At 37.8% G+C, this 20,999-nt stretch overlaps 3 protein-coding genes across 3 annotated transcripts; all 3 read right to left on the bottom strand.

Annotated features, from left to right (window-relative positions):
- Positions 1-8,378: 8,378 nt before the first annotated feature.
- On the bottom strand, positions 8,379-9,025 carry LOC109220821. The gene is made up of 2 exons (XM_019385286.1): positions 8,739-9,025; positions 8,379-8,653 (listed from the first exon to the last, which is right to left on the bottom strand). Exons 1-2 carry the CDS (start codon positions 8,919-8,921, stop codon positions 8,432-8,434), a joined length of 405 nt encoding a protein of 134 aa, XP_019240831.1. The 5' UTR covers positions 8,922-9,025; the 3' UTR covers positions 8,379-8,431.
- A 311-nt stretch (positions 9,026-9,336) lies between these two features.
- On the bottom strand, positions 9,337-11,044 carry LOC109220820. The gene is made up of 4 exons (XM_019385284.1): positions 10,760-11,044; positions 10,495-10,648; positions 10,252-10,382; positions 9,337-10,125 (listed from the first exon to the last, which is right to left on the bottom strand). Exons 1-4 carry the CDS (start codon positions 11,042-11,044, stop codon positions 9,337-9,339), a joined length of 1,359 nt encoding a protein of 452 aa, XP_019240829.1.
- Positions 11,045-12,684: 1,640 nt separating this feature from the next.
- LOC109220822 (crooked neck-like protein 1) lies at positions 12,685-20,158 on the bottom strand. The gene is made up of 7 exons (XM_019385287.1): positions 18,828-20,158; positions 18,663-18,728; positions 15,485-15,629; positions 15,159-15,377; positions 13,709-13,895; positions 13,427-13,622; positions 12,685-13,110 (listed from the first exon to the last, which is right to left on the bottom strand). The coding sequence occupies exons 1-7, from the start codon at positions 19,979-19,981 to the stop codon at positions 12,996-12,998; spliced, it is 2,082 nt and encodes a 693-aa protein (XP_019240832.1). The 5' UTR covers positions 19,982-20,158; the 3' UTR covers positions 12,685-12,995.
- Between the last annotated feature and the right edge of the window lie 841 nt (positions 20,159-20,999).

The raw sequence follows: 20,999 nt of genomic DNA on the forward strand, positions 1-20,999 counted from the left end.
CTTGCACGCTCCTCGATTATTCTACTGGGTACCTGTCACCTCCCACCACCTCCCACCAGCATAAATACCTTGTAACTTTGTCCGAAATGATACATGTTTTGCAGTCTTGGCAAATGAGTCTCATCCAGTAACAAAATTAACCAATCAAACCATATCAGGAGTTTTGTCTCGTCAAGAGAAACACAATAATGAAAATCTCATCTTATAATCCTCCACCTCCACCTACATGCTTGGCTTGAAGTCTTTCTGCCAACAATGCGAATGTTCACTACCCCTCATTCTTGTCTAAACTGATGTCATACAGCCATTTCACTTACCTGATATCTCCAATCAATAGTCCCACACCTAGTCGGCAAAGTTTTCAGAAAGTTGGCTGGAGTTTTACTGTGTTTGATTTTATTTTAGCATACTGTTTTGTCATATTCAAACCAGAGACAAAATATTAGTTGTGTTCATAGGGGAGCACGCTTTATGGAGGGAGGTAGTAGTAGAGAAGTATGGTTTTATAGAGGGAGGGTGGTGGAGGACTAGATCTATCACGATCTTGTTTGGGTGTTATATGTGGCTGAATATTATGAAGCGGTGGGAAGATTTCAGTGATCATATTACTTTTAGGGTTGGGGATGGGAGAAGAATTAGCTTTTGGAACCATAAGTGATTAAGTGGTGTGGGGAGGATGCATTGAGGGTTTCATTCCCTAATGTGTTCAGAGTTTCGAACCAAGGTGATTTGTCGACTAATTCGAAGGGTGCTAGAGGAAGTACTTTTGGGATCTAAGGTTTAGGAGGAATTTACTAGACCTGGAGTTGGGGGATTTCGAACGGTTGCTGGAGGTACTATATAGACAGATTGTACATGCATCCGATCAGGATTCAGGGAGATGGGAGCTGAGGAGTGTCAAATCTTTTTACCAGAAGTTGCTGGTGAGAGAGAATACATGTTCGCCACACTTATCTGTTTGGATCCCAAGGATGCCTAGGAAAGTGTGTTTTCTCACATGGATGGCAGCGAGGGAGGCGATTCTGCCGGCTGAGAATATGAGGAAGAAAAATATTACTTATGTAGTTGGTGATGTATGTGTAAATGTTCGGACGAAGAAGTTGATCATCTTTTGGTGCATTTCAGGGGTGGAGGGTGATCTTGAATTGGTTTTATATAAAGTGGGTGATGCCAGACATTGTTAGAGATGTGTTGCATAGATGGGTTAGTAGACAGGAGAAGAAAACAAAGGGCATGCGAGGCTATACTAGCTCTTATGTGGGTCATATGGAGGGGGAGAAACACGAGAGCATGTGAGGGGATTGAAAATGATTTTGTACACTTGAGGAATACTTTTGTCTTTGATCGCTTTTTGGTGCACCCATGAAATTCCTATTCATAGAAAGTCATCTTTTGTTGTAGCCTGTAGTTTCTCTACTTTTTGGTATACCTGTTGTATATGGGAGTTTTCCCAATGTTAATTAAGTTATTTACCACATAAAAAATAAAAAATCCATTGTGTTCGTAGCAAACAGTTTTTGATGAAGGCGTATTGGTTGGAAGCTTGAAGCACATGAGGATAAGTGTTAGAATATGTCTAGGTTTATTAGGCAACCACTTCATAGTGTAAAGTAATTAGGTAATGATTTATTGTTATTAAACAGTGACTTAATTTCTATAACATAAATTAAACAACTCTTTTAGTAATGTCATTTGGTGTTAGGAATTGCAGTAAACAAGGCATCATTGTATGTACAAATACACAAGAATTAAGAAACACATTCTCAGACTTCTGTTCCTCTCTAACCTTTTCCTCAAAATTACCGTGATTTTCTAATCCTGTAGCGAGGCTCAGCTTTTCAGGAGTAACATAATACAACAACAACAACAACAACAACAACAACATACCCAGTATATTCCCAACATAATAGAGATTCGGAATTCTAAATTAGCAATCCAAATAATTATCCTTTTGTTTTCAGTTTGTGTTGCAGCTTTTGTTTCTAAATGCAAGTGAAATTTATCAAAAATTGATTCCAATAATGATTTATTAGTAACGTTATCATGTTAAACCTTTCAATTATCTTATATCAAGAAATCATTATTCTTTAGACTAAGGTTTTGAAGTTTTATATTGATGATATGATCAAAAGAAACCTTTTCCTGCGAAATCTGTTTGGGTTAGGCGGAGAATTGTGAGCTCGTGTTTTTGTTTATATGTACAATGTGCTAGAAGAATGTGCAAAGACAAAAAATAACTTAGCGGTGGATCAGTGGTAGAGAATGAATACATTTGTAGCGGAATTTGACCCGGTCTGTTGATTTGGTGCAAAACATCCATGGATTTGGCCTAAATTAAATTATTGAAAATGAATCTCAAAATTAGGGCAATTTACAGTTTTTAACCAAGATAATCACGTAAGTCATGTGCATTACCAGAGATGCACAAGACAGTCGTGGAAAGTGGTCATTATCATTAAAAAAAAAAAAATAGAGGAGAGATGGGTAATAAATTGTTCCATGTGCTTCTATCCTTTCAGTTCTTCATATATTACTGTTGTCTTGTAAGTTCTCATCCTAAAGAAATTAGAACGTCCAGATCATTATTGGATTTGTAAAAGAGAGAAGAAACACTTTAAATTGCTTTGTTAAGACTTCCTTTTTGCCTTTGGTTTTCTGTTTGATATCTTTCTAATTGATATTATTAACGAGCCATTTTGATTGTTTTGTGTATCTATTGGCAATGTGATTATATTTCCATTCCTGTTGCAAATGCTACTTGTGTCAATCAATAACAAAAAAAATGCTACTTGTAGAGTGGATTCACTGTTTACAATTTTGATTTAAGGCCTAAGTGTGTTGAGTTCCAAGGAGCCTTCCAACTATCTTGCTAGATACAACAACACTCCTCAATACCAAGCAAGTTAGGGTTGGCTATATGAATCCTCACTTACTCTGTTTAAGCTCATCAAATATCTTGCTAGATATAATTGCCCAAAAGCTCATTATGGAGCATGCTCCTGTTGTTAGTTTATTTTCTGAATGCACCAATCGGCTTCTTTAGTAAAGGCTAATTCCTGAAAGAAAAATTACTCTTGTGTGGCAAAGAAAATATATTAATGCACATTTGGTTTTTAGATGTTCTTGAATGAGGCTTTCTGTTATGCATCTAAGCAGAAAATATGCATAAGAAACTTGTATCAGTCTCTGTTTCCAGATTTGGATGAAATGGTTCTTTTATCATACTCCAACATGTCTTAGCACTCTAATGATTATTTCAGTGGCAGATGCTAAAAGTTTAGCTCCCTTGTGCATAGTGGTTATTAGGCTTTCATTAACAGTAATTTCATCTCCTCTTGCAGAAAGTAAAGAGATTCTTGCTTGCTGAAGTGAGCTTTGGGAACACAGAAGGGACCACTGAGAAAAGAAGTTAATCCCTGGTGGAGACAGAGTGTGAATTGTGATGTTGAATTCTCATAATTCTTGTAATTTAGACTACTGGGTATCTTGCTTGTCTAGTGGAATAGAATTTTAACTGCTTGTGCTAATAGAACAGATTTTTGACGTGTAAAATTATGTCCTAAATACATCACTATCATTTCATTTTACATCAAGCGGCAAGGAAGCCCCATGCACAAAGCATCTTGCATTCATGCAGGGTCCGAGGAAGGCCCGTAGTTCAAGAGGTGTGATGTAGGCAGCCTACTCTGATGCAAGTATTAGTGACTGATTCCACGGCTCGAACCCGTGACCTATAGGTCAACGGAGACAACTTTACCGTTGTTCCAAAGCTCCCCTCCTCATTTTCTTAATGATCAGATTTTAGTTTCCTCTTGATCTGAAAAGTACATGGGGCTTATGCTAGATTTTTCCTATTCAAGTCTTTGGTAGGTAGAAGTCGTCAGTTATTCTTGGTATTGGCGGTACACTTTACAGTAAAAGTTGATGGATTGACGATAGTATGCACAAAATTTCCCTGCTAACGATAGTATGCACAAAATTTCCCTGCTAATCAGATGCACAAGGAATGCTTGATGTACGACAAACAACTGTAGTGGCATAGCTAGTTTTCACTATACTAAGCTAGCGTTTGGTCATAGATTCCCAAATTTGTTTTGAAAAATTTGATTTGGGTGAAGTTTGGTTTGAAGATGAAAATGTGTTTGGACATCAGTTTTCAAAACATATTTCCCAAATTTATTTTGGAAAGTCATGAAACGTGGCTTATACTCACAAGTTCTAAAAACTATCACAAATACCCAACAATATCATTATCAATAACATTCATTATATTATCGCAAATCATAGTCCTGAACATAAATAAATTTGGTACAAATTATCATTTTTATAATGAACTACATGATACACTATCAGATGACCGAGAAGAAAAAGCAACATTGTTACAAAATAATAAATGGTGGGCTCTTTTATAAAATATAAAAGTTTGGGGCAATTTTTATAAAATGTAATAGTGATATTTTGGCCCAATAGAGCTGGTTTTGGCATTTGGGATTTTGCCAAAATGTAGCCAAAATCAATGGCCAAACATGTGTTTGCCAAATAAAATCCAAATTTGTTTTGGCAAAATCTATGGCCAAACGGGTCCTAAATCGTTCAACATTTCTTAAGAAGCAATAGACTTCGACTTTGGGCTAAGCTTGCCCTTCTTCTTGAACCTCATAATTCTTTCATGAGTTAATACCCTCAAACCCGCCTAAACTATACGATCTTTGTTAGTTTCCTACCTAAACTATCGAGTGTCCCCGAAAACCTCCTGAACTATATCCTCCTTCATAATAAACCCCCCCCCCCCCCCCCGGTCGCTTCCCACCCCCCCACCCCCCCCGGTCGCTTATCTGGCATATTGTGTGAAATAAGTTGCGCAAGAGCGCGTGAAAGGTAAAAATCAGCCTAAAAAGGGGCCCACCTGACAGCTTGAATCACGACTAATTAGCCATTTATTTAAAAAAAAAAACTTATATTTTATCCCATTTTTCTTTATATTACACCATCTTCTCCATTATTTCACCTTTCTTCTCCATTTCTTCACCTTTCTTCACCATTTCTTCACCCTTCTCTCTTTCTTCATCTTAATCCATTTGAAATTCTCTCTCTGTTTATTGAGTTTATCTTTTATCCTTCTCATTTTATGCATCCTTCATTGTTACCTAAATTTATTTGAAAGAAGAATACCCATTGTAAAAGAGTCATGAGGTTTAATGTATTTTGTGGTTGTGGGCAACCTGCTTCTTTGAGAACATCAACGACAAATGCTAACCCAGGAAGACGTTTTTTTGGATGCAAGTACTATGGGGTAATCATCTTTCATATCATCATATTTTAAATGCAAGGGAGTTGGAGGGGCGGCTGACAACTATGGGTGCCTGGAAGAGTGGTAGGGACGCTAGCGCAATGTGGACAGCGACGACAGACTGTATAAGGGAGGTAGCGAGAGAGGTGTTGGGCGTTTCGAAAGATTACTCTGGCGGGCACCGAGGCGACTGGTGGTAGAATGACGTGGTCCAAGGTAAAGTGGAAGCCAAGAAAACGGCTTACATTAAGTTAGTAGAGAGCTCCGACGAGGATCAGAGGAGAGCGAACAGAGAAAGATATAAGGAGGCTAGGAAGGAGGCAAAATTAGCGGTCACAGAGGCTAAGACTGCTATATTTGGTCGGCTATATGAGGAACTTGGGGGAAAAGGTGGGACAAGAAGTTATTTCGGTTGGCCAAAGTGAGAGAGAAGAAGGCTCGCGACCTCGATCAAGTGAGGTGCATTAAAGACGAGGACGGCCGAGTATTGATGGAAGAGACCCAGATTAGGCAAAGATGAGTCATACTTTCATAGACTTCTGAATGAAGAGGGGGATGAAAACATCGTGTTAGGGAAATTAGGGCACTCCGAGAGCCACCACGACTTCAGGTATTGTAGGCGCATTAAGGTTGAGGAGGTCGTGGGTGCGATGGGTAAAATGAGTCGGCACAAAGCGACCGGACCAGATGAGATTCCAGTAGAGTTTTGGAGATATGCGGGTAGAGCAGGCCTGGAGTGGCTGACTGGGTTGTTTAATGTTATCTTCAAAACGAAGAGGATGCCTGATGAGTAGCAGTGGAGTACAATGGTTCAGGTGTACAAGAACAAAGGTGATATCCAGAATAGTAACAACTATAGGGGTATCAAGTTGCTAAGTCATACCATGAAAGTTTGGGAGAGGGTGGTGGAAGGGAGGATAAGGAGGGAGGTGTCTATATCGACAAACCAGTTCGGTTTTATGTCGGGTCGTTCTACTACAGAAGCTATCCACCTTATCAGGGGTTGGTGGAACAATACAAGGATAGGAAGAGGGATTTGCATATGGTGTTTATTGACCTAGAGAAGGCGTATGACAAGGTCCCCAGGGACGTTCTTTGGAGATGTCTGGAGGTGAAAGGTGTGCCGGTGGCTTACATTAGGGCGATAAAGGATATGTATGAAGGAGCTATGACTTGGGTTAGGACTGTGGGAGGTGACTCAGAGCCTTTTCCGGTGGTTATGGGGTTACACCAAGGATCTGCGCTTAGCCCGTTCTTATTTGCCCTGGCGATGGACGCACTGACACACTATATCCAAGGAGAGGTGCCATGGTGTATGTTGTTCGCTGATGATATAGTTCTGATTGATGAGACGCGAGGCGGAGTTAATGGGAGACTGGAGGTATGGAGGCAGGCCCTGGAGTCTAAAGGTTTCAAGTTGAGTAGGACTAAGACGGAATATGTGGAATGTAAGTTCAGCAACGTGACGAGGGAAGCGGATGTAGAAGTCAGGCTTGACTCACAGGTCATCCTTGAGAGAGAAAGTCTTAAGTACTTAGGGTCAATTATCCAGGGAGATGAGGAGATCGACGGGGATGTTACGTACCGTATTGGGGTGGGGTGGACGAAATGGAGGTTAGCGTCTAGACTCCTGTGTGACAAGAATGTGCCACCGAAACTCAAAGGTAAGTTCTATAGAGCGGTGGTTAGACCGGCCATGTTGTATGGGGATGAGTGTTGGCCAGTCAAGAATTCACATATCCAGAAGATGAAAGTAGCAGAAATGAGGATGTTGAGATGGATGTGTGGGCACACTAGGCTGGATAAGATTAGGAATGAAGATAATCGGGAGAGGGTGGGCGTGGCTCCGATGGATGACAAGATGCGGGAAGCGCGACTTAGATGGTTCGGACACGTGCAGAGGAGAAGCCTAGATGCCCCTGTTAGGAGGTGTGATCGGTTGGCTTTGGAAGGTACGAGAAGAGGTAGAGGGCGGCCTAAGAAGTATTGGGGCGTGGTGATCAGACAGGACATGGCGCGACTTCAGATTTCCGAGGACATGGCTCTTGATAGGAAGGTGTGGAGGTCGAGCACTAGAGTTGTTGGTTAAAGGGTAGTTGAGCGGTTTTCCTCTTTGTACCGACGAGTATGATAGTGTTTTGTCTAGCTCTGCTAGCAATTTATGTTGTGTTTCACACTTTTGCATAATATTTGTGTTAATGCTTTCCCATTTATTTGCTGTCTCTCACGTTGCTGATATTATTTTTCGGGTTTTGTTGTCACAGATCTATTGTCTCTAAGCCGAGGGTCTCCTAGAAACAACCTCTCTACCCCCTCTTGGGTAGGGGTAAGGTCTGCGTACACTCTACTCTCCCTAGGCCCCACTGGTAGGATTTTACTGGGTTGTTGTTGTTGTTGTATAATATGGATAAATTTTGCTTTTATTTATAACAGTTTGGTTAAAATTTTCATGCTAAGGGTCGTGTGGCTTGTGGATTTTTCCAGTGGTATGATCCGGAATTTCCTGGCCAATCGAAGGTGATAATTCTTGGCTTACAGAAGGATAAAATGGAACTTGAGGCTGAATTGAAGAAGAAGAAAAATTTGAAGATGCTGCTTATTATTAGTATATGTTTCAATGTGTATTTTTGGTTGTTCAAATGCTAGGAAGTGTTGTGTAATCTGAAACTTGGTTGTTGCTGTTGTTTCAAATGCTAGAAAGTGTAATCTGATACTTGGTTGCTTCCAAAGCCAACCGTGTTGGACATAGAACTTGTCTCAAATGCTAGGAAGTGTACTGTCATTGGTGTTATTTCCTTGGTTGTTGCTTTTTTTCAAATGCTAGGAAGTGTACTGTCATTGCTGTTATTCTTACACTCAAGTTTGATCTTTTCCGCAGAATTAAAAACACGACGACCTGCCTATACAAAGCTAGAAATAACACTTGAAAGTTTTTGTTGTACAACCACAAGGAAAGCTAGAAATAACACATAGTATTAGAGCTCAAAGGCCTAGAATTAACTAGTTTTACAATACATCCCACAAGCATAGAAGTAAAACAAGTTTTACTAGTTTACATCATAACTTGCACCGCAAAAATATTATCCAAAAGACAATCAAAGTATCGGCATACAACAGTTCCCAATAGAGTAGTGTTGAAGCTCAAAAACCTCCAATTTTTTCATTAGCTTTTGGTGATTTTGACCTTAAATACTGTAGTAAAATACTTCTATGTTGAAGTTGTGTAGTTGTGATTGCTTGCTTTTCCTTCCATTTCAGGCCTTTACTTGGTTTATAACCAAGATCACCAGTCACTACAGCTGAACTTGCAACTGCTCCATTGTTCTTTCCACTGTCGATTACCCTACTAACAGGCCTCCCTTGCTGCAAAATTAAGTTAAAAGAACATATATCAAACAATAAAATTTAACTTGCAACCTCAAAACTAGCACAACAGACTGCTAATTACCTCAACACATGTATAGCCACTTTTGCTGACAAATACTCCATGTCCCAATACTCTTGGCCTCTTAAATGCAGTAAGAGCAACTTTATTACTTGCTTGAGATTGTAGCACATCTGAAACTTGAGAATGCTGGACATCTGAAACTTGAGATTGTTGCACATCTGAGTTTTGTGAGTTCTGCACCATGTTGCTATTGCTTCTTCCTTTACCACCCTTAGCTTTATCATTCTTCTTACTGGTAGATGCTTGGGAGTCAATGTTTGATCTCTTTCTAGAGGTTGATTTTTGTGAGTGAGCCATTCCCTTTGCATAAATAGAAACAGTCCCAATCAGCTAACAGAACTAACAGAAAAAATCTAATACCAACTAATATCAATCTAATAAGTAAGGTTGTTGATACAATCTAATACCAACTAACAGAAACAACTGATGCAACTAGCTGAATCAAAAGTCCTAATCAGAACTAATAGTCCCAATCAGCTAACTTAAGCTAACAATCCCAAACAACTGATACACAACTAACTGATGCAACTAACAGAAATAACCTATAACAGAAGTTATACCAACCTAAATGCAAATGATTAGCAATCAGTTTCTAACATTAAGCAGAAACAGTAAAAAAAAATAGTAACAGCACAGAATGCAAATTAACAGACCATGTGTCTTTGCTCTCCAAATCAGACTTCAATTTCCTTATAAACCAACACCATATGTCTTTACTTTCAGTCCCAACTACAGCCCATGCTATTGGAAACATTTGATTGTTCCCATCCTTTGCAATAGCAACAAGTAGCTCTCCCTTAGATATTCCTTTCAAGAAACAACCATCTAACCCAATACATTTTCTGCACCCTTCAATAAATTCCCTTTTCATTGCTGCAAAGCAAATGTAGAAGGAGTGAAATAATTTTTTCTCATCTTCAGAATCTGTCACTTTTACCACACATGTACTCCCTGGATTTGATTGAAGAAGCACATATCTATAATTATAAATCCTGCCAAACTCCTTCACATTATCACCCATCACTTCTTTCAATACTTGTTTCCTAGCCTTCAAATAAATTTTTTTCCCAACATATAAACCTAAATCCTCCCTTGCCAAATCTTGCATCTCCCAACCCTTTATGCACGGCTGTGGAATTATCCTACTTCTATAGTACTTTGCAAGATACTTGGTATTGCACATTGAATTTGTGTTGGTCTTGTTGCAGTTATGCCTAGGATTATAAGTTCTGATAATGAAATCAACAGACTTGGGCTCTCTGCTTGCAAACAACAACCAAGGGCATCCGCTAGTTTTGCATTGTATCCTAACTCTGTTTTTATCATTTGTAATCTTCTCGAGCTCACAACCTCTTTCTATTGCATATCTGGTGATATATTCCCTAAACTTATATACATTTTCAAAAGACCATGTTAAGTTGCCAAACCACCTTTTCCAATTTTGGATCATACATTACCCTCTTGTTCTCCTTTCTTGCTTTCATGTTACCACTTCTGTTTCCTAATTCACTACCACTCTCATTGTACTGTCACTCTTAAAACTATCAGCATCTGAACTGTCATAAAAAGGTTCATCACCAACTAACTTACCAGAAATATTTTTCTTCCCTTTATCTATGTCTTCAAAACCTGGATCTATCCCAACTGGTCCAAGAAAACACTCAGCAACAACTCTCTTTCTTGGTGTTCTTTTTTTTTTTTTCTTATAAGCCTTCAAATCTATTTTAACTATGTTCAACTCTTCATGCATCACTACCATAATCAGCCTCATGCTCTTCATCATAAGAACTGCAAGATTTATCACTATCTGCAACATTACCTATGTCATCTTCCTCTAAGTCTTCATCTTCTATGTCAGAATCATCTTCATCTACAAAGGAGTTTCTACGAAGTTTTTCTACAACATCTGACTGTTAACCTAAAGGTGTATTGAAACTTTCAACAACCCTACTAGAAGATTCTTCAACGACCACACTAGTCACATGGCTATTCTGGACCACATTATCTCCCTTATGGCATACGTAAATATCTATTGTATCCTTATTACTTAACAACTCAGCAAGTACCAACAAATCCCTATCTTTTCTCAATTCTACCAAACTGCCACCCTTAGAAGATACAATATACATTTTTCCTACATTGGCAAACCCAAAATCCTTGGCATAATCAACAATTTCTGGAATAGACAGTTTGTTCGTATCCACATTAAAGGCATATTCAATGTTCCCCCCAACATAAAGTGACCTTGCCTCACTCACAAGAATATCACCAATATGAAATCTCAAATTCAGATATTTGTCTGCCATTACCATAAAATAACAATAAAAAACAGCAAAGAATAAGGCAAAAAAAAATAAAAATACCTTATTAATCTAACATAAAAAGACCCGAAATCTAAAACAAACAACAAGCAGCATGCATGCAACTATATATTCGACAAACAAACATCGACAAGCAGAAAGATATAACACCTCAAAAAAAGACCCAAATTTTTCTACTACGAATAAAATCGCAGCTCCTACCTATCATAATTTCACAACAAAATTAATGGGGAATAAAGAATAAAACCTGTATTGAAGCAATCTTCTTTAATAATCTTCAAAATCTTCAAACAGTCTTCAGAACTAATGAATCTTCAGTACCCTAAGCCCTAATTTTTTTTTCACTAGCAAAACCCTACCTTTACTCCCAATTCGAAATAGCAGCAACACAATAAGAAGAGAAATTGATGGTAGCAACTAGCAACAATTTGAGGAAGATATTCTTAAACCCTAATTTTTAAAGAAGAGAAATCGAAGGTGGTCCGATGAGAGTTCTTCTCGGATGAGAGTGAAATTTGTTTACTGAATAGAAAGAGTAAATGACCGACTACTAACTTAAAAGCCACTCAAAATAAATTACAACTTAATTAGATTATTGTAGGCTAGTTAAGTCCGTTTTAAGATCAAAGTAATTAATTATCCACGTGGCATGCCACATGGCAGGTTTTATAATTTATTTAGAGTGTGTATCATACGCACTGGTAAGAATGAGACGGGATGGTTTTATTCTAAAGGGGGATATAGTTCAGGGGGTTCCAGTAAAGGGTGTTCAATATGTGTTATATAGTATATGAACTTCCAGCATATTATGCTGGAACTCCAACACGCGGAAAGTTCCAATATATATACTGGAGATTGAAGCACCGGTGCTTAAATCTCCAGTATATTATGCTGGACCGATATATTATACTGCTGGAGTTCCAGTATACTTATGCCAGTATATTATACTAGAATTCCAGTATATTATACTGGAGTATTACTCCAGATTTTGAATAATATTTTCGTTCAGATTTATCTTTACATGAAAAGTGGCTAAATTTCAATTACTTTTGAATGACTATTTTTGAATGACCACTTGTAAATCTGGCTATTTTTGAATTTCGAAATTCAAAAATAGCCACATTTACAAGTGGTCAATCAAAAATAGCCACAGTTTCAAAAGTAATCGAAATTTAGCCACTTTTCAATAAAGATAAATCTGAACGAAAACACTGTTCAAAATCCGGAAAAATACTCCAGCATAAGTATACTGGAACTTCCAGCATAAGTATATTAAAACTCTGCAATATTATAATGGAGTTCCAGCATAAGTATATGGAACTCCAGCATAATATACTGGAATTCCAGTGTAATATACCGGTCTAAAGTTCATAAGAGGTGCTTCAGTCTCCAGTATATTATGCCGGAACTTTCCGCGTGTTGGGCTAAACAGAACTCTAGCTAATTTATTTCTTATGAAAAAACTCAACCACAAATTTAAGACGTTCCAAAATACTTATTCAACCAAATAATGCGGCATTAGGAAGACATATGACACTATTTGCAAGCATTAAGGAAATTAATTATCCCACGAGAAATGAAATTAGGCAAATGAAATACTATCTTATGCTACCAAAAAGGCAATATCAGGAAATGTTCAAGATAGAAAATTACATTTGATATATAATTTATACATCATAAATATGGAAAACACTAAATACAGCTAAACAATGTCAAGACCAAAACTGGAACTCTCCGTGTCAGTCCACAACATTGGATTTGACTGCACAACAATGCCAAATTAGATTTTTTGAGATAGAGAGGTATAAATGTCAACACTCTCATCTCTTTTTTTTCTTACTTTTACCCAACAATTAGTACAAAACAGAAGGGGGGAAAAAAGACAAATGTGCTAGCCACATTTAAGAAAATCAAATGGAAGCTAACAGAGAAGATACTAATCCTCTTCTGATGCAACGCGCTGCTTCTTCCATTTATAAGCAGCTTCCAAGATCTTGAGGTTGGTGGTTTGCGTTTCCTCGGGAAAAAGATAATCGATATACTCCTCGTACCTGCAAAAATTTAGAACCGTCATTACAAACAGTACAAAACAAAGTTATTCCTTGCAGCAATTTGCTAATTCAAGTACTAATAAATTGGGAGTGATGACTTATCAAGTTACATAAAGGAATGCAGACTAAAAACAAACTACGCTTTGCCATATATGCAAACAGCTTTGGCAGAATTCATTCTTTCTGCAACGTAAAACTAACATGCAGGGACTCGACCACCCAAAAATTTTCTGTCTCCCCAACTGCTTTTTGCCGGCAAACAATGAAAAAGATCAAACACATCAGAAATAGACAAATATATAGTAAAAGAACATACGCTGTTGGACCATCCTCCATGTCTATTTGCCTTCTCTTCTTGAGTTTCTTTGGTAGCTTTGCACGGACTAAGTTAACATCCCCAAGCTCACCAAAACCGCTTTCCATTTTCAGCCATTCTTCTAAAAGCATTGCTCGTTCTTCTTTCAATTCAGGAGCAGAAGTTCGGTAGTACGTAATGGCCTTTTCAAAAACATCTAAATTCGCAAAAAAAGAGACAAAATTATTATCAACATTAAATTCAAAATTAACGGAGAAACTAATAATGATAGCATTTTCTCACCTCTGGCATGCTGCAGGCGCTTCTTCTTCTGTTCAATATCTTCCTCAACCTCTGAATCCACAGCCGAGGCCTCAAAATTCGCATAACTTATCCACACCTTCAAGTGTTTCGTGCGGTTAAGAAGTCTTTCATACAGTGCTCTTGTTCTATCAAATTCACCCTCAAAGATCTCGAAGTCGATGTAAGCCTATCATAAGTGCACAATAGTTGTAGCTTGTTAGAATCCATGTAAATGCATGTCCCAAGACTAAATTGCACAGATATCATGATTTGGTCATGAACCACACTTAATCAACTGTGAAAAAGTTAAAAGTAAAAAAGGCCTACAAATATAACAGGAGAGACAATCTGTTGGAGGCATTCTATACAAGATAGTTTCCTCAAGAGGAACGCTTCTGGGAAGCTTCACCGTTGTGCATGTTAGTTTTCCAACTAAATTGTCTTATACACTTGGAAAGGCAATGTTTATTACTGACCTAAACCAGATCAGCAAATCTGGATGAGAATACTAGTTCTTTATATAAGGGGGAAGCAAACTGAAGGTCAGTCCAAAAATGGTTTTGACAAAGATTTGCTAAACCTGATGATATTTATCTGAGAGAATTCAAACATTAAAGAACAAGGAACACATGGAACGCTGGACAAATAATGAATCCGCAGCTGCGCAGCACCGGTCCCAAGTCGTCAATGTTTGTAGGCTAAATTCCTTCCTTACTATTATTGTCCATTAGTCTCCAAAATGCATCACATATGAAAACATGATGAGCATTTTCCAAATGCTTAGGTTTCTTTTCATGCCTTATTCAGTTCTATCCCATTTTTATTACCATCCAAAGAAAAGGTAAGCCTATACTCATGACTAGTTAGTTGTTTTTCCCTAGTGCAGACATTCCTTCACAACTACTCTTCTATTAGTGACTTCCTTGAAATTTCAGATCATATAAGTTGCAGGCATTGATGGCACTAACAAAGACCATGGATTTTCAAAATGATAGCCATGAGTATGGACAGCATACAGGATAGTTAGCTGAGTCAACTGGATGTCCATGGTAAAACCTCTACAGTAATTAGAAAACGTGTGCACCCTTCAAAGACAGGCTTATTTTTAGACATTGGGAATCTAAATGGGTTTGACGTACACAAAGCACCAAGTGGTGCTAAAAAATTTTCTTATAATGCCAATGTTGCTGGTGTGACCTGCTAACCTCCAGTTAGACAAGTGACTATAGAGCAGATTCCCTTTCCGGGATTGATATCAAAGCCAAGTTAGTTAACTATGCTGAAAGAAATCCATCTTTATACAATGAGCTAGAGGCAACATCCAGCATAGGACTGCCTGGAGTCCCAGGAGCAGCACCAAGCAAGAACATGAGTCAATAGAAGATAATTACATTCTAAATAAGTTATTGACAAAACACAAGCATATCAGCTAGTAGAACAACATAAATACCTTCCATAGTAACTCTGGCATATCCAGCGCAGGTTGGTCAATTGCAAGCTCAAAAATAGCCCTGGCTCGCTCCGTTTCATCCAAGGATCTCTCTAACTCAGCGAATTTGCTCCAAGCATAGCAATTTTCTGGTGACCATTCTAAGTACTTCTCATAAAGCTTTCTACAACGGTCTATATTTCCAAGATGCAGCTCTATCTCAATGTACTTCTTAAATATCTGTACGTTAGTACAAAACAACACATATAGGTAAGGTTACATGCAAAGGAATACCTCAGAAATATCAGAAGAAGAATCAATCCACATAAAGATGTTTGGGGAAATACCTTGTCTTTAGGAGCTCTTCCAATCGCTTCTCCAAGTAGCAGCCGTGCTTCCTTGAGTCTTAACTGCCGGATCTCAAACTGAGCAGCCAACAACCAAATCTTTGCAAATGAGAACTTCTGATGAGGAATCAGCTTAAGACACTCCCTGATAAAATAAAAAGGTATCTGTAACATATGAAATTACATGAATGACCTTAAATTATGTTAACACAGGTCTAGGAAACAGATAATCAACAGAAGATGGTAAAGATTTCAAATGTGTAGAGAAGAGAGGAATTCAGGTAGCTAAATGCAAGAAAGATATCCCTGTAATCAAATGCTTTAAAATGCTTGCTACAGAGATACAAGTAATTGGTCTTGTCTATATATCCTAAGAGATAAATGTACCAGCTTACAGCACAGAACACCTAAATATGTGTCACATACTTTCTTTTGTTTTTTCTGTTCCGGGGGGGGGGGGGGGGTAGAGGGGTAGACTCTTGTACTATTCCTTGCAGATTCTTGGGAGGATTTCATTGATAGTTTTGACTGTTTAGTACAGCTAATGACCATTCTTTTTTGACAATACAACTAATGAATTTTTAATAATGAGTTTAGCGCCCAAACATTAATCAATCCAAGGAATCAGTCAAATGCCAGATGTAATTCTGCTTTCATATTGGTTATGAAAAGACATTGCAGAAAACAACTAAATGGGACAGAGCTCATATTGATAAGTTTTATGTTTTTAAGTAGGAGTTTCTGGATTTAACAGTTTGACTACAGAACTCCCACTGTCATATCATAGCTACCTAAAGCATGCAATTAGTAGGCGAATAGTGTGGGTTTATTTTCAAAATTCAAAGAGGCCATAGAACCCCGTAAGCTAATAACTAAGGAAGACATGCTCTAGAGACAGGGGAACCGAACAGTTTGTAAGCTAATTTGTTGTCACCAGTAATGTAGCACCGCCATATCACCACATTTAGCCCACAATTCAGGACAATCAGAATCAAACTGAATTACTGGAACAACCAAATCATTGCGAATGAGAACATCTGATGAGGAATCAGCTTGAGGACTCCCTGATAAAATTAGAAAGGAATATGTAATAATTAATGTGAATGACCTTAATTCATGCAACATAATTCTCACGACAATACAGAGTCAACCAGAAGACAGAGAAATCAACTGGATATACAGACAAGAGAAGAATTCTGGTGACTAAAATACTACTCAAACAGTGGTTGGCAGAATATTTTTAGAAGGGATTGCAATGATCTGGGAGTAGACAGAACATTTGCTTCAACAGTTGGAACCTGCTGCATATGTTTAGATCAAAAGGACAGCATCCATTCGAAAGGCAAGGATGGTATTTTTACAGTCAAGTCTTGTTACTCACTTGTGCATAATACACAGAATGCTGCACTCAAGTGGCCTTTGAAACAGATTTGGCAAAGCAATGCCCTTTATAAGGTTCAGTGTTCACTTGGTTAGTAAGCAAAAGTGCATGCCTAACACAGCCAAATGTACGAAGAACAAGTTTTAACATCTGCAGTTTAGATGCCCTCTCTGTGAAGAGCACCAGAAGACACAAACTATCTTTTTATTGCTTTGCAAAATTACGTCACAATTGTGGGACATTTTTTTTCAATATTTTGGGTTAACGATGGAGATCGAGAATTAGGGGGGAAGGTTGACAGGTAGCCGTCAGTGTCTCTTAGTCTTATCAGTAGTACTAGTACTATTTTTGTATTTTTCTTACTCCTGGTTCTTTATTATTACATGTTGTGTCATTTGCTCCTATTGCATTGTTGTTGCCACTGTTTGTTACTTTATTTTCACTGTTCCTTGAGCCGAGGGTCTATCGGAAATAGCCTCTCTGCCTTCACAAGGTAGCGGTAAGGTCTGCGTACACATTACCCTCCCCAGACCCCACCTATGGGATTACACTGGGTTTTGTTGTTGGGTTAACAGTGGACTATGACAAGAGGCACAGTGAAGCTGCTGCAAGGTTAAAAGGACTCTGAGGGGTGTTCATTCAAGAATTTGGAACAGAATACCAGGGACAATTTAGGGGTTTATATGAAAAGAGAGGAACTCGAGAATTATGAAAGACAAAAGAAGAATGTATCTACTCTTATGTTTAACTTTCCTTACTTTCTTTTTGGAGCAACATGTTTTTTTACAATGTACGATACTTTTTTTGTACTCAGATGACTATACCAGCATACAATTGATGCTGATACATGAATAAAATTTTACTCTACGTATCAAAAAAAGAATTCTGCTGGATAAATGCAAGCTGAGGAATCCTAGGAATAAAATGTTTTGCCCCAAATGTTTACTGTGCAAGAACTAGTCTCGTATTAACTCATAGAGATAAATCTACCCTGTTTACAGTATAAAACATCAAAAGGCATATCACAACTCAACTGTAGCATTCCTAGCCTTGCTTGGTCGAGATAGGGTGCATCACCTTCTATGCTCTATTTGTGCATATTGTTATATACTTTGACTGTGATTAGCTTGATGTGCTGCTTCTGCGCACTTTCTCTATTGATGCTTATTTTGACTAATAAACCCTCGCTGCTATTTGTTGGATTCTTGGAAGGCTTCCTTGGATGGTTTTGATCATTTAATACAAGTAATGATCCTTTAGTAATGCGATCGGTACACCAGAAACTAATGGTAGATGTAATTGCTTGCACATTCATCATGCTAAAACGCCGAATAAGACAAATGAATGGAGCAAAATCAAGACTGATAAGTTATGTTTATAAGGTGGACTTCTGGGTTTACCAGTTTGACTCAGCACTCCTACTGTCATTGCATAACGACCTAAACCATGCAATTCTTTTCAATAATTACCTAAACCATGCATTTTTTTTTTTGATAAGGTAAAGTATACCTAATCCATGCATTTTTTTTTGTTGATAAGGTAAAGTATACCTAATCCATGCAATTAATAGGAGAATATGGAAGAATTTCGAGACAAGCCGCAGAACCCTTGCAGACCTTCTAATTAATAAAGAGATAATCTAGACATAAGGGAAAACACTGTTGATAATGCTAGATTACTACATTTGGCCTTCCATCCAGGTCAATCAGTTTTAAATATAAAGCATAATAAATAACATGGTTCATCAACCAAATGAACTAAATAGCTACATTTTCAATCGCGACAATGATATTTTACCTGTAGACATCTCTGGTCCTTTCCATGTCTTGTGCGTCAAGCTCTTCATATAATGCATAATTAATCCTAAAAAGAGCAAAGTCAGCGAATAAACAAAATTGCAATACTAAGCTATCCAGAAAAGAATTCAAATATCACATTCAATGCATAAGCTATCAGATTTACCATAAGTAAATGTATCGCTGCCAATACCGCTTCTCTTCAGCAGGAGGAACGTTAGCAATGGCTCTCTCATAAACCTCTCTAATCCTCTCTTTATTCCCTACACTCTCTTCCAACCGAAGATAATCAAACCACGCGTCATAGTTCCGCGGATTCTTCCTTACTTCATCCTCATACTGAAATCTCCTTTTCCCAACAATAGCATCCTCAATACCTTCCCTATCACCATACTGTTTCTCAAAAGCCACAAACTTCCTGTACAAATCCTCAGCTCGCCCTTTCGGAATATGATCAAGTGCAAACTTATAAATGCACCTTGCCCTCTCTGTCTCCTTACACTTCTCCTCAAACTCCGCGAACGCCACAAACAGCTGCTCTGCTTCCTCGTCGTCCGCCAACTTATCCACGGCCCTCTCATAACAATTCCTCGCCCTTGCTACCTCGCCATTCTTAAACTCAAACTTCGCAAACCTAATCCATGCACTAACCTTTGGATGACACTGCACGAATCTCTCGAAAATGGCCCTCGCCCTATCCACCTCATTATACCTTAACTCAAACTTAATGTAACTTAACCACCCTTGCTGGTCCGGCATCCATGTCATCCACCTCTCAAAAATCTGCCTTGCGCCAGCTACATTCCCAAGCATCTCTTCCATGTGAATATACTTGTACCATAACTGATCAACCCTAGGCAAGAGGGTAACAGCACGATCCCACACATTACGAGCATGATTCACGAACTTATTCTTCATCTCCACGTCAGCATACTTCAACCACATCGTATGATCCCTGTAATCGACCTCAAGTGCTCGCTCCCAAACGGAACGAGCACGCTTGAAGTCCTTTTGTGATTCTTCCCATTTAGCATATTTCACCCACACGCTTTTGTTCCAGCGGACTCGGCTAATTAAGCTTTCGAATTCCTTGCGCTTGCGGAGGCGGTAATCGGCGAGTTCGGTCGGGTCAGTGATTTTTTGCTTCGGCGGTCGGATTTCGGCCTCTTGACGTTCTCTAGCTTCCCGAAGGATTTGCTCGGCGGTGATTTGGATTGGAGCTGGGGTTTTGTTCTTCACCCGTGTAGGTCTAGGAAGCTTTACCTCTGTTTCTTTTCGAGTCAGGTACCCCAGATTGGGGTCTGCATCTCTGTTCGCCATGCTGTAGAGCTAATTCCTAATCGAATGGGAATGATTTAGGAGTCAAGTTTTCGGATTGAAATATGCAGAGAAAGAAGGAAGAGATTTGAATTGCGAGTAAGAAATACAGAGAATTGAAAGTGATCAGGATTAGGGTTCGAGAGAGGGGAAATGTTTTTTTTTTTGTTTGGGATGGGAGTGGAGAGAGGGGATAATAGTTTGAAAAACTCTACCTGCATATATATTTGGACGGAAAAAAACCTATATATATTTGGAATAGAAAAATAATTTTACGTATTAATCTCTTACCATATTTTATACACAAGTTTTTTGGTATCCTGGAAAAAAATGTTCTTCTATTTCTATTTTCTTTTTTCATAAAATTTATTTTCTTTCATGTTCTTTCTTCCGTTCCTTTTACTCCCAACTAGTATAAGAACCCGTGCGATGCGCGAAAATTTAACAAAGTATTAATTTTATAAAATTATGATATAATATATCATATTAATTTAATAAATATTAGTAGTTGTATTTTGTTAGTTAATATAGTTTGCAGATTCCTTTTTATTTTTATTATTGAATTAGCAAGTACTTAGTGCTATTGATACTTTCTTGAGTGTTTTTTATTTATCTTTTATTTTTTAATTAATTAAACATGTAAATATTATAACATTATCTCCCCCCCCCCCCTTCTTTTCTTAATTCCTTTCTACTGTAATATTTATTTGATTAGATTTTAGATTTTGTCAGTTATATATATATATATATATATATATATATATATATATATATATATATATATATATGCATGGTATCGTTATATTTTGTATTTTTCATTTGAATTGAAAGTTTCTTTATTTTTTTATTTTCGTTTTTAATTTGAAAATAATTTTTAAAACACCAACTTGAAACTACTTCCCAATTTGAATGTGTAGTTTTTATTATACATTTACATTTTTTTATTATAGCTATTTTTTTGTTCTATTTTATTTTTAAAATATTTAAAACTCCAACTTGAAACTACTCCCCAAATTTAATG

The sequence above is a fragment of the Nicotiana attenuata genome, unplaced genomic scaffold (assembly GCF_001879085.1).
Source record: "Nicotiana attenuata strain UT unplaced genomic scaffold, NIATTr2, whole genome shotgun sequence".
Classification (NCBI taxonomy): Eukaryota; Viridiplantae; Streptophyta; class Magnoliopsida; order Solanales; family Solanaceae; genus Nicotiana; species Nicotiana attenuata.

Bases quoted from the DNA above. Each gene is read 5' to 3' on its own strand.
- LOC109220822 (XM_019385287.1), bottom strand. From the start codon at position 19,981: ATGGCGAACAGAGATGCAGACCCCAATCTGGGGTACCTGACTCGAAAA. The intron at 15,630-18,662 runs GTAAAATATCAT...TTATTTTATCAG, and splicing joins AGGACCAGAGATGTCTACAG to GGAGTGTCTTAAGCTGATTC. The intron at 13,623-13,708 runs GTGAGAAAATGC...TTGCGAATTTAG, and splicing joins GCGCCTGCAGCATGCCAGAG to ATGTTTTTGAAAAGGCCATT.
- LOC109220821 (XM_019385286.1), bottom strand. From the start codon at position 8,921: ATGGTGCAGAACTCACAAAACTCAGATGTGCAACAATCTCAAGTTTCA. The intron at 8,654-8,738 runs GTAATTAGCAGT...TTAATTTTGCAG, and splicing joins GTGGCTATACATGTGTTGAG to CAAGGGAGGCCTGTTAGTAG.
- LOC109220820 (XM_019385284.1), bottom strand. From the start codon at position 11,044: ATGGCAGACAAATATCTGAATTTGAGATTTCATATTGGTGATATTCTT. The intron at 10,649-10,759 runs GTATGCCATAAG...TTAGGTTAACAG, and splicing joins AGGATACAATAGATATTTAC to TCAGATGTTGTAGAAAAACT. The intron at 10,126-10,251 runs GTAGTGAATTAG...AATGTATATAAG, and splicing joins GTGACAGTACAATGAGAGTG to TTTAGGGAATATATCACCAG.